This window comes from Trichechus manatus, unplaced genomic scaffold (assembly GCF_000243295.1).
Source record: "Trichechus manatus latirostris isolate Lorelei unplaced genomic scaffold, TriManLat1.0 scaffold00010, whole genome shotgun sequence".
NCBI lineage: Eukaryota > Metazoa > Chordata > Mammalia > Sirenia > Trichechidae > Trichechus > Trichechus manatus.
Window position 1 is genome coordinate 21788269 of NW_004443946.1, and position 23665 is coordinate 21811933.

The window sequence follows — 23665 nt, forward strand, 5'->3', positions numbered from 1 at the left end:
ATGATGTTAGCTTTTGGCTTTGTATAAAAGTCCTTAATTTTGTTGAGGAATTTCCCGTCTGTTCCTATCTGAGAGTTCATGAAATATTTTTTATTCTGTAGGTTTTCTCTCTCTCCCCTTGTGTTTGTTGAAGAAATCATATGTTGGAATTTTTTTTAAACTGTTGATTCAGTTTCTAGATTGGCTTTAGGACTCTTCATAGTTTCTAATTTTTCTTGAATCTTTTTTTTTATTTAGTTTTCTATTATTTTGACCATTTCTTCTGTTTTCAGTTTATTTCCACAAAGTTGTCCATAGTATTTTCTGACTGTTTTATATTTCTGCTTCATCTGTTGCTGTGTCCCCCTTTTATCTCTTCCATTATTATTTTTTTAATGTTACTGTATTTTAGGTTAACGTTTACAGCGCAGATTACTTTCTCATTCAAAAATTTATACACCAGTTGCTTTTTTTTGACATTGGTTGCAGTCCTACCAATGTGTCCTCACTGTCCCCCTTTCCTTTTATGCCCCATATTCCCCGTTACCATTCGTCCAGTTTTCTTGTCCCTTCCTGCCTTCTCGTCTTTGCTTTTGGGCAGGTGTTGCCCATTTGGTCATGTCTACTTGATTGAACTAAGAAGCACGTTCCTCACACGTGTTAGTGTTTATTTTATAGGCCTGTCTAATCTTTGGCCGAAAGGTGGACTTCAGGAGTGGCTTCAGTTCTGAGTTACCAGGGTGTCTGGGGGCCATAGTCTCAAGGGTTCCTCTAATCTCTGTCAGACCAGTAAGTCTGGGTTTTTTGTTTTTTGGTTTTTTTTTGTAAATTTGAATTTTGTTCTAGATTTTTCTCCCACTCTGTCTGAGACCCTCTATTGTGATCCCTGTCATAGCTGAAGGTGGTGGAGGTTTTGGTTCATGTGGTCCATTAGTCCTTTGGACTAATATTTTCTTGTGTCTTTGTTTTTCTTCATTCTCCTTTGCTCTGGATGGGTTGGAACCAATAGATGTATCTTAGATGGCTGATCGCAAACTTGTAAGACCCCTGATGATACTCACCAATGTAGGATATAGAACATTTTCTTTATGAACCGTGTTATGCCAATTGACCCAGATGTTCACTGAGACCATGGTCCTCAGCCTTCAGCCCCAGTAACTTGGTTCCTCAAGGTGTTTGGTGTTTGCCTTGGTCAAGTTGTACTGACTTCCCCTACATTGTCTTTCCCTTCACGAAAGTTAACTCTTGTCTACTTTCTAAACAGAAAAAAAAAACCTGTTGCCGTTGAGTTGATTGCGACTCATTGTCACCCAGTAGTTAGTGATTCCCCTTTGCCCCCCATAACCATCAAATATTGTTTTTTTCTGTGTGTAAACCTTTTCTTGGGTTTTATAATAGTGATCTCATATAACATTTGTTCTTTTGTGATTGACTTATTTCACTCAGCATAATGCCTTCCAGATTCATCCATGTTGTGATATGTTTCACAGATTCACCATTGTTCTTTATCATTGCATAGTATTCCATTGTGTGTTTTTACTATAATTTGTTTATCCATTCGTCTGCTGATGGACACTTTGGTTGTTTCCATCCTTTTCCTATTGTGAATAATGCTGCAATGACCATGGGTGTGCATATGTCTATTTGTGTGATGGCTCTTATTTCTCTAGGTTATACTCCTAGGAGTGGGATTGCTGGATCATATGGTATTTCTATTTCTAGCTTTTTAAGGAAGCGCCATATCATTTTCCCTAATTGTTGTACTATTTTACATTCCTACCAGCAGTGCACGAGAGTTCCAATCTCTCCGCAACTTCTCCAACATTTGTTATTTTCTGCTTTTTTGATTAGTGCCAATATTGTTGGGGTGAGATCGAGTTTTGATTTGCACTTCTCTAATGGCTAATGATCATGAGCATTTCCTCATGTATCTGTTAACTGCCTGAAGGTCTTCTTTGGAGAAGTGTCTGTTCATATCGTTTGCCCATCTTTTAATTGGATTATTGTCTTTTTGTTGTTAAGTAGTTGAAGTATTCTGTAGATTTTAGAGACTGGACTCTGGTCAAATGTGTCTTAACCAAAACTTTTTTCCTGATCTTTTGGTGAAGTCTTTTGATGAGCCTAAGTGTTTAATTTTTAGGAGCTCCCAGTTACCTAGTTTTTCTTCTGGTGTTTGTGCATTATTAGTTATGGTTTGTATTCTTTTTATGCTGTGATTAGGACTCCTTTTATTGTCCCTATTTTTTCTTCCATGAACTTTATCATTGTAAGTTTTATATTTAGGTCTTTGATCCATTTTGAGTTAGTTTTTGTGTATGGTGTGAGGTATGGATCCTGTTCCATTTTTTTACAGATGAACATACAGTTTTGTCAGCACCATTTGTTAAAAAGACTGTCTTTTACTAAATGGACAGTTTCTGTCCTGAGGTGAGATGAGAAGGCGGAGAGAGTTAGGAGCTGGTTGAATTGACATGGGAGATCAGGGGTGGAAAGGAGTGGTGTGCTGTCACAGTATAGGGAAAGCAACTAGGGTCACGTAACAAAGTATGTATAAATTTTTGTATGAGAGACTGACTTGAATTGTAAACTTTAAATTAAACTACAACAATAAAAGAAAAAAAGAAGACTATCTTTTCCCCATTTAAAATGGACTTTGATCCTTTGTCAAAGATTAGGTGACCATAGCTGGATGGGTCTACATCTGGGTTCTCAGTTCTGTTCCATTGGTCTATGTGTCTGTCGTTGTACCAGTACCAGGCAGTTTTGACTGTCGTGGCTGTATAGTAGATTCTGAGATCAGGCCATGTCACCTTTACACAGAATAGAGTTGTTTTTCCATCTTATGTTCTCCATGCTCTGACAGTTTGTCTCAAATGAGTACTGTGATTAATAGTGCTTTGTGAGTTTAGTAACTTGGAAAAGACAAAGAGTCTTAAAATAGCTCAGTGTTAAATGTTAAAGTAGTAACACCAGTTGTTTGGTATCATTTCCCCAAAACACTTAAATCACTTTCTCCTATTGCCTCCTATATCTTCATAAGGCATGTAAAAATATTCTTGTTTTACAGAAGACAAGTTGAGGTTCTGGGTTTTGTTAACTGATTTGATCATGGAGTCAGTTCTACCTCCCAAGCCAGCACCCCAACCACTGGATGCATTCAGAATACTCTTTGATTTCTGTGTAGCGAATGGCCATCTTGAATGCCGGAAGGGCTGACCTGGCCCTAGTGCTGGGAAGCTGGGATTCCCCTCATGCTATATGGCAAGTATTGGTTGGTACTTACATTGCAGCTGCAGTTCCTCCTTTTTCAATGGAGTCACAATGAGATGTGGACCCCTTCTGTCCTCCCAAACAAGGAGAGAGTAATGTTTCAACCAGGCTTTCATCTGAGAATCCATTCTCCCATAGAGAGAGTGTTTATAAACAGTGTTAGGCCCCCAGCCTTGCAGTTAGAAGTTCAGTAGTATATCAGAGGTAATACAGCTACTATTGTTTTTGTTGACCACATTAAAGAAACTAAAACAGAAAAGTGACGTATATTCTATCCCATTAAAACTCTGAAATTTAATAAGCAAATACATAGACATCAAAGATTATTAGCGATTACCAGGGACTGGAGGGAGAGGGGAAAGGAGAGGTTTTTGCTCAGGGTGCATTGAATTTATGTTAATTGTAGTGAAATGATTCAGAAAAGGAAAGCAAGAGTGGTCGCACAACTTGAAGAATGTAATGAGTTTTACTGAGTTGTACACGTAGAAATTGTTGAGATAGCATATGTTTTGTTACGTATGTTTTTACCACAATAAAAAAAATGGAAACATTTTCATAAGCAACATATATAATTACCTCCTTGGTTTTTTTAAAGGCCTCTGGGTGGTGCAAGTGGTTAAGCACTCACCTGCTAACTGAAAGGTTGGCTGTTTGAGCCCACCCAGAGGCACTCTCGAAGAAAGGCTGCTTTTGAAAGGTCACAGCTATGAAAAGCCTGTGGAGCACAGTTCTACTGTGACACATGTGGGGTCACCATGAGTCACACTTGACTCAACAGCAACTGGTTTGGCTTTAGTTTGTAGTTTTTAAGATCATTTTGCATACTGCTAAGATCCCAGGAAGCCGTATTAGGGTATACTACCACTTTAAGAAACTTTGAAACCTAATTTTTAAGTCTCTTATGACAAGAAGCAGTTTCACAAAGAAATCTGGATAAAAAGAAAACAATTGGGATTAAGTTGGTCCAAAACCATAGGCCTTTTTAATATTGACATTTAAAAAACATTTTTTTTGTTAGAGTAATACATGTTCAGTGTAGATAGATTATAAAATAAAAATTATCCAGAGATAACCATTGTAAATATTTTAACGTACACTTGTTCTACTTATATGAATAAATATTTTTTCTTTTACAAATATGAAATCATCATACATACTATTTGCAACCAACTTTATAGCAGAACATTGTGACTTTCTATATCAATAAACCTGTTTTTTTTAAATAGTATTTTATTGTATTTTTGGTGAAAGTTTACACAGCAAATTAGATTCCCATTTAACAATTTCTATACCTATTGTTCAGCGATATTGGTTACATTTTTCGTAATGTGTCAGCATTCTCATTATTTCCATTCTGATTGTTCTGTTTCCATTAATCTAGCTTCCATACCCCCCACCCCTTGCCTTCTCATCTTTTCTTGTCCTAGTCATCTGGTGCTATTGTAACAGAAACATCACAAGTAGATGGCTTTAACAAAGAGAAATTTATTCTCTTACAGTCTAGTAGGATATAAGTCCAAATTCAGGATGTCAGCTCCAGGGGAAGGCTTTCTTTGTCAGCTCTGGAGGAGAGTCCTTGTCATCAGTCTTCCCTTGGTCTGGGAGCATCTCAGCACAGGAACCTCAGGTCCAAAGGACATGCTCTGCTCCCAGCACTGCTTTCATGGTGGTATGAGGTCCCCATGTCTCTGTTCGCCTCTTTCTTTTATATCTCAAAAGAGATTGGCTTAAGACAGTATCTAGTCTTGTAGATCTCATCAGTATAACTGCCACTAATCCATCTTATTACATCATAGTGATAAGATTTACAACACAAGGGAAATCACATGACAAAACGGTAGACAATCATACAATACTGGGAATCATGATGTAGCCAAGTTGACATATTTTTGAGGGACACAATTCAATCCATGACATTGCTTTAGGGTAAATGTTGACCCTTTGGTTTCACATAGATGATTATTTAAAGGAGTACAGTACTTACAGATGATATTTATTTTATGAGCCAATCTATTATTTGACTGAAAGATGGCCTCTGGGAGTGGCTTCTGTTCGAAGCTTAAAGATTATCTCAGGGCAGTAGTTTTGGGGGTTTCTCTAATCTCTACCAGTCCAGGCCTTTTTTAGTAATCGGAGGTTAGTTCTACATTTTTCTCCTATTCTATCTGGGACTGTCTATTGTATCCCTGGTCAGAACAGTCGGTGCTCGTAGCCAGGCACCATCTAGTTCTTCTGGTCTCAGGTTAGAAGAGGCGGTGGTTTGCGTGGGCTGTTAGCCCTGTAGACTAGTTTGTTCTTTGAGTCTTTGGTTTTTGTCTTTCTCTTTTTTTAAGAATAATATTTTACTGTGTTTTAGATGAAAGTTTACACAGCAAATTAGGTTCCATTTAACAATTTCTATACAAATTGTTCTATGCCATTGGTTACAGTTTTCACAAAGTAATGGCATTCTTATTATTTCCATTCTAGTTGTTGTTTCCATTGATGTAGCTGCCCTTCCCCCCTTGCCTTCTCATCTTTGCTTTTGGGTAAATGTCAACCATTTGGTTTCATATAACCATATTTGATTGTTTAAGGGAGCATATTACTCACAAGTTATATTGTTTATTTTATAAACTGATCTGTTATTTGGCTGAAAGGTGACCTCCAGAAATAGCTTCGGGGGTTCCTCTAGTCTGTATTGGTCCAGTAGGTCTGTCCTTTTTTAGGAATTCGAATTTTGCTCTACATTTTTCTCCCATTCTATCTGGGGGACCTTCTATTGTGTTGAAGGTAGGTAGTGGTAACCGGGCACCATCTAGTTCTTCTGGTCTCAGGTTAGAAGAGGCCGTGGTTCATGTGGGCTATTAGTCCGTGGACTAGTTTCTTCTTTGAGCCTTTGATTTCCTTCAGTCTCTTTTGCTCCATACAAGTAGAGACCAATAGTTGTATCTTATATGGTCGCTTTCAGGCTTTTAAAATTCCAGGTGTTACTCACCAAACTCAGATGTAGAACATTATTTTTATGCACTCTGTTATACCAATTGACTGAATTGCCCCACGAGACTATGGTCCTAAGTCTTCAACCCAGAAAAACCAAAGTCGCAAGGTGTTCGGCTATGTCTAGGAAGTATCTGTAACTGTGCCCCCTATGTGTGTTATTATGAAGTGCATATGTGCACTTTATGAAGATATTCTTGAAGGTGAGAGAGAGAGAGAAGGGCCTTATGTGACATATGTTATTGACTTGGAAGGTTGGAAGGTGAATATATATGCAGCACACACAAACATATGTAAATGTATGCCTACAGATACCCCTGTACATGCACACCCATATACTCACATTTGCCTTCCGATACACATAAACATGCATACATATCTTTCTAGGTAACCACACGTAATTTTTGGTTGTTAATACTGGTGTTGCAGACCTATGTCATTTGTAATGGCTGAGTGCTGTGGTATTGTGATTATTTAGTCAATCTCCTTTCTTGGACATTTTGGTTATTTTCAGGTTTGCACTCTTAATAAAGTGCAGTGGTCATCTTTGCATATACCTTTCTTTCTTAGGATGAACTTTAGAAGTTAATTGCTGGATCGCAGAATTCACATTTTTAAGGCTTTTGATCTAAATTGCCAAATCACAGTCCAGATAGGTTTTAAGATTTCACATTCCTTCTTGTGTTAGACAAGTGCTCATTTCTCCTTGACCTAGATAGTAGACATTTTTCCATACCATCACCAATCAGGTAAATTTAAAAAAGGCATCTCCTTGTTTTAATTTGCATTAATTATTCATGAAGCTGAACATTTTTCATGGTTACTGGCCGTTGTAGGCTTTGGTCTCACAAACAAGTAGTTCACCGTTTCGATTACAGATACTTCAGAATCTTTTTCCCGTTCGTTAATAAATCTGTTCAACAGTGTCTTACGTTTTTTTTCCAGGAGCGACTAAAGCTGGTGACTGTGTTGGGTGCTGGCCTTCTCTGTGGAACTGCACTGGCAGTCATCGTGCCTGAAGGAGTACATGCACTTTATGAAGACATTCTTGAGGGTGAGAGAGAGAGAGAGAGAAGGCCTTATGTGACATATGTTATTGACTTGGAAGGTTGGAAGGAGAAGCTTAGTGATATTTCTTCTGAACACAGTTCATGCTTGCCATAGAATTCTACCCTGGGAAGAGTTCTTAAGAGATATCTGCTGACATCTTTGACAGTGAATACATCCTTAACAGTTGAAAATGCCCTAATTCATGAATACCACTTATTTATTTGTAATATAGCATAAATTCCAGTCTTTTAACGTTTAATAGTTCTTTTTTTTTTTCCCTGACCCAATGGCTGTGATCTTTTGGAAGTAGATTGCCAGGCATTTCTTCCGAGGTGCTTCTGGGTACATTCAAACTGCCAACCTTTCTGTCAGTAGCCGAGTACTTAACTGTTTGCATCACCCAGAGACTCCTTGACAGTCCTTTTTAAATGCCCACTCACAAAACCTCCCACATGTATTGTTGTTGTTGTTAGGTGTTGTTAGGTGCTGTCGAGTCGGTTCTGACTCATAGCGACCCTGTGTTCAACAGAACGAAATATTGCCCAGTCCTGTGCCATCCTCACAGTTGTTTGCTTGAGCCAATTGTTGCAGCCACTGTGTCATGTGTTTTTAGTGTAACTGAAAAAATAGATTGATACACACATTTGGAGTCAAGGACTTTGTATGATAAACTTTATAGATAAATGGTGGGGACTGCTGAGGTAAAGGCTAACTAAAAAAGAGGTCTTTCCTGACCCTAATAACAGAGAACAGCATAGCTTAATGAAAGGAAATGCTGGGTGGTAAGCTTAATTATAGTCTTTCATGGTGTGGACCTTCACACCAGCTTGAAAGCATACTTGATTCAAGTTTGTGACTCAGCAAAATCACATTACTACACATATGGAACTTCACAGTTACCTGTGAAGGCTTGAAACCACAACTGTTAAATTGGTGAGTTGAATCCTCAAATGCCAAGAGTCTACTGGACTTCAAGAATAGTATGAAAAGGTAAGCACCTTCTAAATTTCTTACTAGATGCAATAAATACTTTTTCAGATCTTGACATGGGAAAAGAACTGTGTCCTTTATACAGAATGATGATGCTTTTATGCTTGGGTATGGATATATGGACATAATGGTGTTTTGGTGGGCAAAGAATGTTGGCAGACGTTATATTTAAGGATTGCGAGGGTCTTATTGCAAAACAGGATAAGGGCTGAGGCGAAAAACAATAAATCTTTTTTGAGCACACATCCCATCAGGAAAAAAAAAGATATGCATACACTATTGCATTGATACACTGTGTACTTTATAAAACACACAACAAAAATAGGAATTTTTGAAGTATGAGATAAAAGTAAATGTATACAGAAGATCAGTATTTTCTTTCATATCCCAGTAGATCATCTTGTATTTTTCTAGAGTGTGACTATTAACACTATATATGACTCTCTTGGTGTGTTAGAAAGCATTCAGAACATGACTAAATAGACAATTAAAATTTCTTTTGTTTGGCTTTGTAGCTAAGAAAGAATTATGGGTGGCAGTTTTTTTTTTTTTCCCTCTAAACTTGTCTGATATTAGAAATCCCTTGAGGAATGCATTTTAAAAGTATAGTTTCCTGGTCCCCAGCCTACTCTACTGAATCACAATATCTGGGCAAGTGGCCTGAGAATCTGTGTTTTTAACCAGTTGCTAAATGATTCTTATTAGACAAGTTAGGGAAACATTCGGGCAGAGAAAAGAAGTTATTCAGATACAATTGTTTTCTTAATGATAGTTTCATTGAGATATAACTCACATGCTGTATTTCACATAGTGTTAGATGTTCCTTTATTTTCAGTCTTCCTGATTTTGTACCTAAAATAATTCTGTGCATTCTTTTGAAAATTGCATTTGAAAATCAGATTATAATGTGCTTCATAAACCTGCTCTCTCTCTAAAATAAGGATTCCATTCTCTTTAACCTCTTTAACAGGTTTTGGTATAAACATGAGGTTTTATTTCTCTTGCGTAAATACCTACAAGTGGGATTGGTGGGTCATAAGGTAAGTGTATGTTTAACTTTCTAACAAATTGCCAATCTGTTTTCCAGAGGTGCTGTACCGTTTCACATTCCCACGTAATGTATGAGAGTTCCAGTTGCTTCTCTTCCTTGCCAGTACTTGGAGTTGTCTATTTTGTTTTATTGTTTTATTTTCGCTATTCTCATAGGTGGGTAGAGTCTCTGGGTAGCACAATGGTTAAGTGCTGGACTACTAACCAAAAGGTTGGTAGTTCAAACCTCAGAGGTGCCTTGGAAGTAAGGCTTGGCGATCTGCTTCCAAAAGTTCACAGCCTTGAAAACCTTATGCAACAGTTCTACTCTATGCACATGGGGTCGCCATGAGTCAGCATCGACTTGACAGCAACTAACAACAGCAGCAGTAGGTGGGTAGTGGTGTTTCAATGTGACTTTTGTTTGCATTTCCCTAATGTACTGATTATGGAAGATTTTGAATATCTCTTTATGTGCTTAATTGCCATCAATTTAGCTTCTTTGGTGAAGCATCTTTCTAACCCACCAGCCACTCTGAGGGAGAAAGTTGCGGCAGTTTGCTTCTGTAAAGATTTACAGCCTCGGAAATGCTATGGGGCAGTTCTACTCTGTCCTGTAGGGTCACGATGAGTTGGAATCAGCTCAACAGCTATGAGTTAAGTTTAGTTTTTGGTGAAGCATCCGTTCAGATCTTTTGCCCATTTTTTAAATTGGGTTATTATTAAGTTTTCAGAGCTCTTTATGTATTCTAGGTACAAGTCTTTTATTAGATAGGTGATCTGCAAATATTTTCTCCTAATCTGTGGCTTATCCTGTCTTTTGCAGAACAGTTTTTAATTTTGCTGTAGTCCAATTTTCAGTTTTTTTCTTCATGGATCATGTTTTTGGTGTCAGATCTAAAAATCCTTTGCTGAACCTAAGTTCACAAAGACTGTTACATTTTCTTCTAGAAGTGTTAAAGTTTTAGGTCTGTGATCCATTTTGAGTTATTTTTTAATATGGTGTAAAAATTTATTTATTGCAAGTGGTTGGATGCCCATTTGTTCCAGCACCATTTGTTGAAAAGACTGTCCTTTTTCTATCGAATTGCCTTTGCATCTTTGTCAAAAATTAACAATATTTGTGTTGTTTGTTTCTGGATCTGTGTGACTCCATTGATCTGTGTGTCTATCCTTTGCCATTGTCCTGATGACTGTAGCTTTATAATCAGTTTTGAACTCACGTAGTATGGGTCCTATAACTTTATTCTGATTTTTCAAAATTGTTTTGACTAAACTAGGTCCTTGGATTTTCCATAAAAATTATGGAATTTGCTTGTCATTATCTCCAAAATATCATGCTAAGATTTTGATTTAGATTAAATTGAATCTATAGATATTTTGGAAGAATTGACATTTTAAGAATACTGGGTTTTCTAATCCATGAACATGATATATCTCTCCATTTTTTTAGGTTTTTTTCTGTTTCTTTCATCAGTGTTTTTTAGTTTTCCTGAAGATATTTTGTTAGATTTATACCTAAATATTTCCTGTTTTTGGTGCAATTTAAATGGTACTTTAAAAAAAGTTTGAATTGCCAATTGTTTCTTGCTAGTATATAGAAATATAATTGATGTTTTACGCTGGCCTTTGTATTCTGCAACTTGACTAAACTCACTTACTAATTCTCGGAGCTTTTTTGTAGATTCCTGCATAAAAAATCGTATTATGTTTCTCTGTTGAAGGTGTCTGTCTTTCCATTCATTAAGTATGCTTATCCTTACCTGCTTTAAAGTCTTTGAGTATCCCAGTATCTGAGTTTTCTTGGGATTGGGTTGATTATCTTTTCCCTTGGTAATTGGTCAGATTTTTCTGTTTTTTTGTATGTCAAGTAATTTCGGATTGTATTCTGGACATTATAAGGATTATAATCTGAGAGACTATGGGTCCTGTTAAAATCATCTGGAGAATATTTCTTTTGTTTTAGCAGACAGTTAACCTGGTTAGGTTCAGACTGCAAGTTTTTTTTTCCCCCTTTTTTTAAAAATAGAGACCAAAGTTTATTAGTGGTATTACGGGGGCGGGGGGGAAAAGGGGAGTTAATGGTGATGGAAAGATCACATGGATTAAGGGTAGAGTTGCATAGTCCATTATTGTAATTGCTGTCAATAAGTTGTACACCTGTAAAAAGTTGAATTGGCAAAAGTGTGATAGATGTATTTACAACAATGACCAAAAAAAAAAAAAAAGAAAAGCAGCCACGCCTTCTTATATACAACCAATCACCTCATGGGATTTGGTTCCTTGGTTTAGAGGTTTAGGGTCATCGTTTTATGGAACATCCCAGTTAATTGGCCTAATAATTTGTTTAGCGCTTCTTTTCTAACTCTTAATTGCCTCCTAATTCGTTGTGTAGTGCCTGGGATCTTAAAAGCTTGCAAGCAACCATCCAAGGCTCAACGATTGATCTCTAGTCACCTGGACCAACAGAGCAGAGTGCAGGTTTTGCTTCAGCTTTTTTGAGTGATGATGATTCCAATTTTAGTTAAATTTTCAAAGCCTTTGTAATGCTGCTTTGGGCATCTCTTGTGCATTCAGTGTTCAGCAGTGAGCCTGGAACTTGTCAACTTATACACAAAATTAAAGAAGCCCCTTCCCCAGCTCTTTCCAGTATTCCTCTCACATTCTCTGGCTCCCAGGGGTCCCTTTTCCTGGTCTTCTGGCCAGAAAGATGGAGTTTTAGCTACCAGTGCTGATGTTGCACAGTTCCATATGGCTTGGGTTGTCCTGGGGGCAAAGTGGCAGGAAAAAAGACAGAGGACAGAATAACCCCCTTCCCTCATCATCTTCAGACCACCAGTGTCCCTTTTTCCAGAGAGATGGGTTTTTTCTTGGGGTTTTAGCTGCCTGTGTTGCTGCCATGCAGTTCTGCAACTAGGGCTGCTTTTAAGGCAGGACTGGGAAAGAAGAAAGGGGGAAAAGAGGAAGAAAAAAAGAGGGCTTCCCTTTAGACTCACACCTCTCAGCAGCCTCTTTTCCTGGTCCTCTGGCCCGAAGGACAAGGTTTCTCTTAAAGTTTTTGCTGTCCTCACTCCTTGTGCTATTGTTTAGTTTTCACAGTCCTCAGGTAGTTGATTTTTTGCGTGTTTTGTCCGGAGTTTTTAGTTGTAATCAGTGAATGAGTGAGGCTGTAGAGGGCTTACTCCAATTTGGCCAGCACCAGAAGTCCCCATCGTTCTTTTTAAAAAGTAAAATATTAATATCCCACTCTATTTTTTTGAGGTAGCTCAACCATGATAGTAGCTTTAAACTTAAGCTGTCTCCAAATTTTCTGCATCTCTTAATACTGATAAATTTAATCACACTACTTCAGTTTCTACTACTTTGTCTTTTCCCTCTCTCTTCTCTCCTCCTCATCCTCTCTTTATTGTATATTAAACCAACTTTTCTCCAGTTTCAAGAAGGAGTTTGCTTACATGTTACTACAGCCTATGATGTTTACTTCTTTTGTGGACATTATAATTATGATAATTAACAGATATTTGTTGAGAGCTCAGTAGACCATATTCACTAAGTGATGTGACACTTTAATAAGCATTGTTAAATACTAATTAATGTAAAAAGGAATCTCTCATATACTGTTCTACAATTACAGCTCTGAAATCACTGGAATTAGGTGATTATCAGCTTTCATGTGAGAAAACTATCTTTCTGTAGAAGCAGAGATTTTAAGAACTTCAAAGTTTATTAAATATGCATGCTTGTATATTCTCTTAGTTATCTAGTACTGCTATAACAGAAGTACCACAAGTGGATTGCTTTAACAAACAGAAATTTATTCTCTCAAGTTTAGGAGGCTACAAGTCCCAATTCAGGGTGCCAGCTCCAGGGAAAGACTTTCTCTCTGTTGGCTCTGGGGGAAGGTCCTTGTCATCAGTCTTCCCCTGGTCTAGGAGCATCTTGGTGGTAATAAGGTCCCTCTCCTTCCTGCTTGCTTCTCTCTTTTATATCTCAAAAGAGATTGACTCAAGATACAACATAATCCTGTAGATTGTGTCCTGCCTCATTAACGTAACTGCCTCTAATTCTGCCTTATTAACATCATAAACCAAAACCAAACCCGTTGCCAGTGAGTTGATTCCAACTCATAACAACCCTATAGGACAGAGTAGACCTGCCCCATAGGGTTTCCAAGGAGTGGCTGGTGGATTCAGACTGCTGACCTTTTGGTTAGCAGCTGAGCTCTTAACCACTGAGCCACCAGGGCTCCTATTAACCGTCATAGAGGTTAGGATTTACAACACATAAAATGATTATATCAGATCACAAAGTGGAGGACAACCACACAATACTGGGAATTGTGGCCTAGCCAAGTTGACACATATTTTGGGGGGGACACAATTCAATCCATAATACACCATAATTCTTTGGAATGCTAGAATAGGTATATTTAGGAAGGCAGACTGCTGGGCCAAGGACCTAAACAGAATGAACGCATTCATAATTGTCTTGATAATTGTTAAAACAGCTGTCATCAGGAATGGTTCAAGTATAGATTATCCCACTAATTTTTCGGTATTTCTCCAAGAATGCTACATATCAGATTTGCTCTACGTTTGAACAAAAATGGGATTAAATCCACTATTACATTTAATTAACTCATGTCCCATCATTCATTAATAAAAGTAGAGCTCTTTAAGACTCTTATTATACTTTATTTTCAGGATTCTGAAACTTGGATGGTTGTGGAGTAATAAGATCTACGTCTTGTTTTGTCTGTTAAAATGTTTAGTCTCTGCTTCCTTCCCACCTCCTCCTCCCACCTTTCTTCTGCATCGTTTTATCATTCAGTATTGTATCTCTGACCAGGTTTTCAGGCCAGATATTTAACATAAGATGTTTAAAAATAAATCATTCAAATTAATTCCATTTAATATCAACTATGTTACTAAACATTTAGTGAGCACTTACCATATACTAGGTATTGTGCAAAGCTCTTCACATATATTGTCTAATTTAATCCTCACAGAAACCCTCTGAGGTGGATACTGTTTTGTAGATGAGAAAATATAGCCACAGAAAGACTGACCAGTAACTTGACCAGTAAGTGTCCAGACCAGGATTTGAACACAAACAGTCTTAACTCCAAAGCCTACACTCTTAATGACACTCGGCTGGATGGTTTACATTGTAAGGAATTTCAGATCACCAATGCAATATTTATCTGCTAAAGAAATCTGTTTCCTAACTTATAATAAGAAATTTTTATTTCAGAAACACGATAATATTTTGATCAAAGATTCATTAATCTCCCTTTAAAATGTGTCAGCTTCATATGTTTGACTATGATCAGGTTTTCTCTTTTGCGTGAGAAACAGAGCACATCATAATTAAATAAGAGCTACTTTGTTCTTATTACAGAAAACACACACAAAGTTTAAAGACCTGTTTGCCTTTATCAGAAAAAAGCATATAATAGCTATGTACGTGAATAGAAGTTAAGAATTAAAGCAATCAAAAATACAAAAATTAAAACTGGGGATCTCCTTAAAAGAAAGAAAAGAAAGCCACATTACCTGAAGATTTAATTCAGCCAATACTTTGTCCTGTATAGTAGTAGTACATGTTAATCTGAAGGAGATGAATCAATTAATCCCTTCAAAGGGTAAATTGATTTTATTACATTTAATTTAGTGGCTGTGTCTGTGACATAGGAAAGTTACATACCCTACTAATGGAACTTACTGGAAGGATTCCTGTATGAGTATCTAGGGAGAGAATCAAGCCCATTACAATTTGCTGAACACACTCTTAATGCTGTTAGTAGCATGAGAAACATGCCTGATGTGTGATATCTAATAATAACAGCATTGGTTTGTATACTTTTGCAGCAGGGAGTTTGACATGGAACAGGTCTCAGCTAATGAATTACCAAGTAGTACCTGACGTAAAACAGACAAACAACCTAAAAGACTCTTTTATGAATGAGTAACATGTATGTACAAGTTAATATATTTTGATTAAATAGCTGATTTTTGAGAGCTCAGTTTTTGCTAGGTTGAATTTCATGCCCTAGAGCAGAAGGAAGGATAGGTGTATGAACATTGAACATCTGGATCCTATTACTAATCTGTGCACTAATCTTGCTACTTGTCATGTGATTATTACTCAAAAAGTTTTTTTGAGAGGAAGGCACTAATTCTAGCAAATAAAACCAGTAATGTCATTGTATATACTCCAGTATTTCATGTTTTTATATAAAGTTAAATTCCATTTAATGATAAGCATCCAGATCCTTTATCAGTATTTCTAAGCCCCACTCAATAGCCCATTTATTTCAAGCAATATTTAGTATTATTGTTGATATTTTACTTACTTGTCAGAATCCTACATCAAAATAAGTGTTATCCCCTTCAAAATGGTAACTTGAGGAAGTTACATACTTAACCAGTGACTGCTCAAAAAATGTTGGAACTCTTTCTTTAAATTACCCGAGCATGCAGCACATTTTAATGAATATCATCAGTGGCAGCAGAACTCTCCTTGAAAGTAGTTTTGGTTTTAGGAAATATAAAATTTATCCAGTGCCAATCTACTTAATAATATAGGTAATAAATTCATTCAGTATCATTTTAGTTCGAAGGAGGTGGTACTATAAAGTAGTAAGACAGATTTTCTTATGATCATTAAATTTGACTCTGAAGACAGTACCAAAAGAGGCAGGCATTCCAAAATCACTTTGAAAAGAAAGCATTGTTGGGATAAAATAGAGAAGGATCTAGGACTCATCTAAATTTTAAGATTCTGTTGTAGTTATACCTCATAAAGTGAAAAATCCTTTGGAAGTTGTTGTAATTAGGCTTGATTTTTAGTTCAGAGCTATGGGCACCCCAGAAGTAATTGTCTTTAAAAATTATTTTGTGACTGTTCACAAGTAATAGTGTGACTCACACACTTTAATAAGGTGTTAGTTAACCCATGCTCTTATCTGAACTCCTAGCTTAACATTTCACCTAATTTAGCACATACATCTGTTAACCTATTAAGGCTGGATTTATAAAGAGGCATGTGTATAATTTTCTTAAAACCTAACACTAAAAGATTGTATTTTATTTCCATGTTTATTTCATCTTTTTTGCCTAGGAAATAATTAAATGCCGTAACTTTTGAAATGAAATGCCACATTAAAAAATATAGAAGTGAAGGCCATTTTTTGGCCTTCAGCATCTATTTGTTGAGTATCTTCTAGATTTCTTGCCTTTGATTAATAGTAGTTCAGAGATCTAAGATATGGTTCCTGCCTTCAAGGATTCACAAACAAAGGAAAATAGATAAATTAAGAATTACAGCAGGGGTTAGCAAACTTTTTCTGTAAAGGGCCAGATTATAAATATTTTAGACTCTATGGACCCTGTGGTTTCTTTTCGACTACTCAACTCTATTGTAGCACAAAAGCAGATATAGACGATTCATGAACTAATGAGTATGGCTGTGTTCCAGTAAAACTTTTATTTACAAAATTAAGTGGCCAGCCCATGAGCTATAGTTTGCTGATACCTGCATTACCGTATAGTGAGATAAGACCTATGATAGGGACACATACAGTATACTGTGTGTACATACATGAGGAGAGGACACAGAAAGTGTCGAGGAGGGGACTTCAAAGCTGAGTCTTGAAAGACTAGAAGATGTTATCCAGGAGAAGCATGAAGCCCATGGATTCATTAACTCATGCAGAGTGTAGGCAGAGGCTAGTTTATTAAACGTTAAGCAGGTGCCTTATTAAAATGTAATCATTCAAATCCTCTCCAACAGGATCTTTCTAAATAGTATTCTGAAAATTGTAGCTACCAAAATTCTATGATTTACTTCACATGCTTCACATGGTACCTTCTTAACTATCTGTAAATATGAATAATTGAATCATGATTTTTCATATTAAAATGGAAGCATTTTCCCAAAATGGATTTGTCTTTGGAGGAAATGAAGTTTTTTACTTCATTCATTTCAGATTCTTGAGAGCATGCTGAACTATTCTTCCAGCCTACAAAGAAGACCTGCTTGAGAAATGATGAGTTCTGCTATCTCAGTATTGAACATCAGAGTACTGTGTTTTGAGTTTATTTTTTATTGAAATATTGCATACAGAAAAGTACATGTCATACATACAGGAAGTATACACATTGAAAGTATACAGCTCAATGATTTTTCACAGACTAAACACACTCATATAACCATGAGGCTACACTTCAACTGTCCAGTATCACTGATTCAAGATTCATAGATTACTTTGCTCTTAAATTAATTGGTTATTTTTTATCTCTGATCTTTTAGTCAGTTCTTTGGCTTAGAATTCATATTGCTAACAATAATTTTGCTTGTGTGAGGGACTGGGTGGGCACATGCAACCTGCCCACCTTTTCCTCCAGTGCCTGTCTAGCATTAAACACTCTTTTTTTGGCCTGCATAGCCTAGGTCAACAACAAGAAATTGCCCAGAAAATGCCTGTTATTCCAAAATTTTCTGTTTCTTCCTCTGACAATCTCTCTTCACCTACCGTATGCTTTCAAACTGAGGGTAGTAACTCAGTGGGTCTTGAAATCAGTTTAGTGAGTTGGACTATGACCAGCATTTAAAAAGAAATTGAGGGAGGGAGAAAGAGAGAGAAAGAGAAACAAATAGAATAGAAAACATCAGAGTGCATTTTAACCATTGTAAGGTTAAGTATTATTTTCATTTAGTTTTTCATATTGATGTTGTTAGGTACCCTTGAGTCGATTCTGACTCATAGCGATGCTATATACAACAGAACAAAACACTGCCCAGTCCTGTGCCATCCTCACAATCGTTATTATGCTTGAGCCCATTCTTGCAGCCATTGTTTCAGTCCATCTCGTTGAGGGGCTTCCTCTTTTTCACTGGCCCTCTACTTTACCGGGCATGATGTCCTTCTCCAGGGACTGGTCCCTCCTGGTAACATGTCCAAAGTACATGAGACAATCTCACCATCCTCACTTCTAAGGAGTGTTCTGGCTGTACTTCTTCCAAGACAGATTTGTTTGTTTTTCCTGGCAGTCCATAGTATATTCAGTATTCTTCACCAACACCATAATTCAAAGGCATCAATTCTTCTTGGGTCTTTCAGTGTCCAGCTTTTGCATGCATATGAGGCGGTTGAAAATACCATGGCTTGGGTAGGGTGCACCTTAGTCCTCAAAGTGACATCTTTGCTTTTTAACGCTTCTGAGAGGTGTTTTGCACTTTAAAGAGGTGATTTATTGACTGCTGCTTCCATGGTTGTTGATTGCAGATCCAGGTAAAATGAAATCCTTGACAACTTCAGTATTTTCTCTGTTTACGCAGTATAGTGAATTACTTAATATGGCCTTTCTAGCCATGGTCTTTTTAACTCCCAGCAATTGACTGGGTGGGACTGCAAATGAGGTACTCGTGGCCTGCTAAGGGGATTGGATAGCTTGCTAATACTGTAAATAAAGTACATGGCACCCTTGTGGTAGGAACTTTTGGTTAGCAGCTGAGCTCTTAACTCCTCGTAGAGAAAGATAAGGAGTAGAAAATATATGGGTCTTTTGTGCTCTAACTAAGTATTTGTATGAAAGGTTTCCTAAAAGATGTTTTCTAAGATTGTCCTAGCTATTGTTTTTATACCTCTGGGTCCAGTTGATATGTCCTTGTGAGTCCTTGTTGCTCCAGCTGGGTCACATTCTTTATAATCATGGACAGGGAATACAAGCATACCTCGTTTTATTGTCCTTTACTTTATTGTGCTTCATAGATACTGCATTTTTTACATATTGAGGGTTTGTGGCAACCCTGCATTGAAGCAAGTCTTTCGGCGCCATTTATCTAATAACGTGCCCACTTCATGTCTCTGTCACATTTTGGTAATTCTCACAATATTTCAGACTTTTTCATTATTATTATATTTGTTACGGTGATCTGTGATCAGTATCTTTGATGTCACTATTGTAATGGTTCTGGGGTGCCTCGAGTTGCACCCATGTAAGATGGCAAACTTAGTAAATGTTGTGTGTTCTGACTGTTCCACTTATCGGCCATTCCCCCTGCTTTTCTCCCTCTCCTTGTGCCTTCCTATTCCCTGAGATATGATAATATTGAAATTAGGCTAATTAATAACCCTACAATGGCCTCTAAGTGTTCAAGTGAAAGGAAAAGTTGTATGTCTCTCACTTTAAATCAAAAGCTAGAAATGATTAAGCTTAGGGAGGAAAGCATGTCCAAAGCCAGGATAGGCTGAAAGCTAGGCCTGTTGCGCCAAACATTTAGCTGAGTTGTGAATGCAAAGGTTAAGTTCTTGAAGAAAATTAAAAGTGCTACTTCAGTGAACACACGAATGATTAAAAAACAACAACAACAAAAAAAAAAAACAGCCCTATTGCTAATATAGAGAAGATTTTAGCGGTCTGGATAGGAACTCAAACCAGCCACAACATTCCCTTAAGGCAAAGCCTAATCCAGAGCAAGGCCCTAACTCTCTTCAATTCTGTGAAGGCTGAGAGAGGTGAGAAAGCTGCAGAAGAAAAGTTTGAAGCTAGCAGAGAGGTTGGTTCATGAGGCTTAAGGAAAGAAGCTGTCTCCATAACGTAAAAGTGCAAGGTGAAGCAGCAAGTGCTGATGTAGAAGCTGCAGCAAGTTATCCAGAAGATCTAGCTAAGATAATTGATGAAGATGGCTACACTAAACAACAGATTTTCAGTGTAGACAAAACAGCCTTATGTTGGAAGAAGATGCCATCTAGGACTTTCATAGCTGGAGAGGAGAAGTCAATGCCTGGCTTCAAAGCTTCAGAAGACAGGTTGACTCTCTTAGGGGCTAATGCAGCTGATGATTTGTAAGTTAAAGCCAGTGCTCATTTACCATTCCGAAAATCCTAGGGCTCTTAATTCTTATTACGCTAAATCTACTTTGCCTGTACTGTGTAAATGTAACAATAATGCCTGGATGACAGCCCATCTGTTTACAACATGGTTTACTGACTATTTTAAGCCCACTATTGAGACCTATTGCTCAGAAAAAAAGATTCCTTTCAAAATGTTACTGCTTGTTAACAATGCTCCTGGTCACCCAAGAGCTCTGAATGAGATGTACAAGGAAATTAATGTTGTTTTCATGCCTGCTAATACAACATCTATTCTGCAGCCCTGGATCAAGGAGTAATTTCAACTTTCAAGTCTTATTATTTAAGACATACAGTTTGTAAGGCTATAGCTGCAATAGATAGTGATTCCTCTGATAGATCCGGCAAAGTAAATTAAAAACTTTCTGAAAAGGATTCACCATTTTAGATGCCATTAAGAACATTTGTGATTCATGGAAAGAGGTCAAAATATCAGTATTGACAGAAGTTTGGAAAAAGTTGATCCCAGCCCTCGTGGATGACTTTGAGAGATTCAAGACTTCAGTGGAGGAAGTAACTGCAGATGTGGTGGAAATACAAGAGAACTAGAATTAGAAGTGGAGTTCAAAGATGTGACTGAATAGCTGCAATCTCATGATAAAACTTTAAAGGATGAGGAGTTGCATATGGATGAGCAAAGGAAGTGGTTTCTTGAGATGGAATCTGTTCCCGGTGAAGATGCTGTGAACATTATTGAAATGACAACAAAGGGTTTAGAATATTACATAAACTTAGTTGATAAAGCAGCAGCAGTGTTTGAGAGGATTGACTCCAATTTTGAAAGAAGTTCTACTGTGGGTAAAATGCTATCAAACAGCATCACATGCTACAGAGAAATCCTTCGCGAAAGGAAGAGTCAATCAGCATGGCAGACTTCATTGTTGTCTTATTTTAAGAAATTACCACAGCTACCCCAGCCTTAAGCAACCAGCACCTTGACTCAGTCAGCAGCTATAAACATCGAGGCAAGACCTTCCACCAGCAAAAAGAGGACGCCTTGCTGAAGGCGCAGATGATGGTTAGCATTTTTTTAGCTATAAAGTATTTTTTAATTGAAGTATATACATTGTTTTTTTAGACATAATGCTATTGCACACTTAATAAACTACAGTATAGTGTAAACATAGCATTTATATATGCACTGGGAAACCAAAAAATTTGTGTGACTTGCTTTATTGTGATATTCCCTTTATTGCGGTGGTCTGGAACTGAACCCAAAGTATCTCTGAGGTATGCCTGTAATAGCTCCAATTTTAACTCACAAGTCACGCTCTCCTTTTGATCAGAGATTGGAGATAACACATCAATGATCAAAACCTGGACTGAGTTGACTAGATATCAGCCATGGCAGGTTCTTTAAACTCATGGTACTGGTTTTCCACCGGATACCATCTGGTTCTTCACCAGGATCTTAAGTTTCCATCAGTCACTTTGCAAAAATGAGGAGAATCGATGTACATCAACATTTTAGTCCAAGCCTTTCTTTTGCCTTTTAAGTATATAAGACAATAGAAGATAAGTTTTATTATGCCTAATACTATCGTGATGCAGGCTAAGAATATTACTATTCCTTGCAATAGTGATCTAGCCTGTGTACTTATTCCTGATGGTAACCAACCAAATAAATCTGGTGTTTTTAGTGGTATTGTAGTGTATAACCAAGTAGCTTGCTGTCTTGTTCTATGTATATCTTGTTCTGCTTCTCCTGTGTTATTTATCTAAATGCAACAAGAGTTGTTTGCTACAGCACAGACTTCACTTTCTTGGGCTAATAAAAAATATAAGCCTATTATGTTATCTGATACCACCTTGGCTAAGGACGTCAGAGATCGCTGTTGTGTTCCCACTCCATTAGCAACTTTGCTATTTGTCCTATAGCGATTGGTAAATTTCTTAAAGATTTCTCCAATTCAGCTATACCATAAATAGGAATAATTAAAGCTCTTAGAAATGACTGACCCCACCTTGAGTGTTGGACCAATGAGTTTTCTTCTGACTCTTGTTTTACAGTATAACAATTTAACATTACCTTTCCAATATTTACTAACATCATTACTATGAATATCTAAAGGTAATCCTAAAGTTCCCAAAGTTCATTGCCCACACATTCACCAGGAATATAAACAAGAGATTGCCCACATAAATTCACTGTCAGTTGGAAAGGGATCGTCTAAACTAGTATAGTTGGATCCACCACACAAAAACATATCCATAGGGAGCAAACATAGTTGTCTAGAGGAAACAGAAGGCATAGAAAAATTTACATATGACAACCAAATTTCTATTAGAGAATTATCACAGATAGTCTTCTTAGTCGTAATTCTATATAGGTAAGATTTTTCCAACGTTCATTATTATAATCATGAGGATGAGGTAACTGAGTATGGGTTACATTTTCAACTAGCTTGTTATATAGTACTCTTCATACCATTCCCCTAAATCTCTAGGAGAGTTGATATAATTCTGTAAAATATCCATCCTTATTATAAGGCAAACGAAGATATCTTTGCAGTAAGTAATTGGGAAAGATGTACCCCGTTATTTTGTAGCAAATTCATTTGTTAGTAAAACTAAATAGAGACCTTTCCATTTTGGTTCTAAAGAGTCCTTTATCTGGTGCCGTTTCCAATATACATAGTCACCAGGTTCTGGGGCATGAAGACCTACATAATTAGGAGAACAAATTTGAGCGTAAGCATGTTTAATCACTTTATCATTGGCTTTAGCATACTGTATTAAGCTTTGACAATACTTTAACAAACTGTTAGAGATCAAATTTGAATCAGGAATTATAGCATTGTAAGGAAAAGGCATGATATATCCAGTGACTATTTCAAATAGGGTTAACTTGTGAGGACCAAAAGGGGAAGATCGCAGATTCATCAATACAATTGGAAGCACTTGAGGCCATGATAGTTTTAAAGAAGCAGTAAGCTTAGCTAACTGAATTTTTATTATTGCGTTTGTTCTTTCAACTAATCCCAAAGATTGTGGATGATATGGACAATGTAATCAATGCAAGGTAGGAAAAATGTTACAAACTACTGCCAAAATTTGGCCAGTAAAGTGAGAACCTCTGTCAATACACGGTATGAGGAGTACCCCATGTAGGAAGAATATTTTCTAACATTTTTTTAGCAACAAAGGTTGCAGTAGCAATCCAACAGGGACATGCTTCTACCCAGTGAGAATATCTGCATATCATGACTAAAACATACTTATAATTTTGAACTGGGAGAGGTTGTATAAAATCCATTTGCCATTCAGTCATGGGTCCTGTAGGAAGGGGATATTGACCCTGGGGAGTCGAATAAGTTTTTCCTGGGTTAAATTCTTGGCAAATAGTGTGATCTTTCACTACTTCCAGAAATGACCCCAATAATTTTTTTTTCTATTATTTGTACAGTCATATCTCTTCCTAAATGATATTTTTGGTGGAAACTATAAACT

The 23665-nt window shown here is 37.1% G+C and overlaps 1 protein-coding gene across 5 annotated transcripts in view; it reads left to right on the forward strand.

Moving 5' to 3' along the window:
* The window catches only part of SLC39A9 (solute carrier family 39 member 9), an 84861-nt gene that overhangs the window by 24117 nt on the left and 37079 nt on the right, over positions 1 to 23665 (forward strand). For 2 of the 5 annotated variants that reach the window (XM_023726321.1, XM_023726320.1), the window contains exon 2: positions 7174 to 8268. Coding sequence is in view for 2 of the 5 variants with exons in the window: in XM_004370982.1 (XP_004371039.1) it covers positions 7174 to 7282 (109 nt within the window). In the remaining 3 variants the exon portion in view is untranslated. Of the gene's footprint in view, positions 1 to 7173; positions 8269 to 9283; positions 9309 to 23665 lie in introns of those variants that run through there. The other 3 variants (XM_004370982.1, XM_023726319.1, XM_023726322.1) reach the window with 2 other exon arrangements.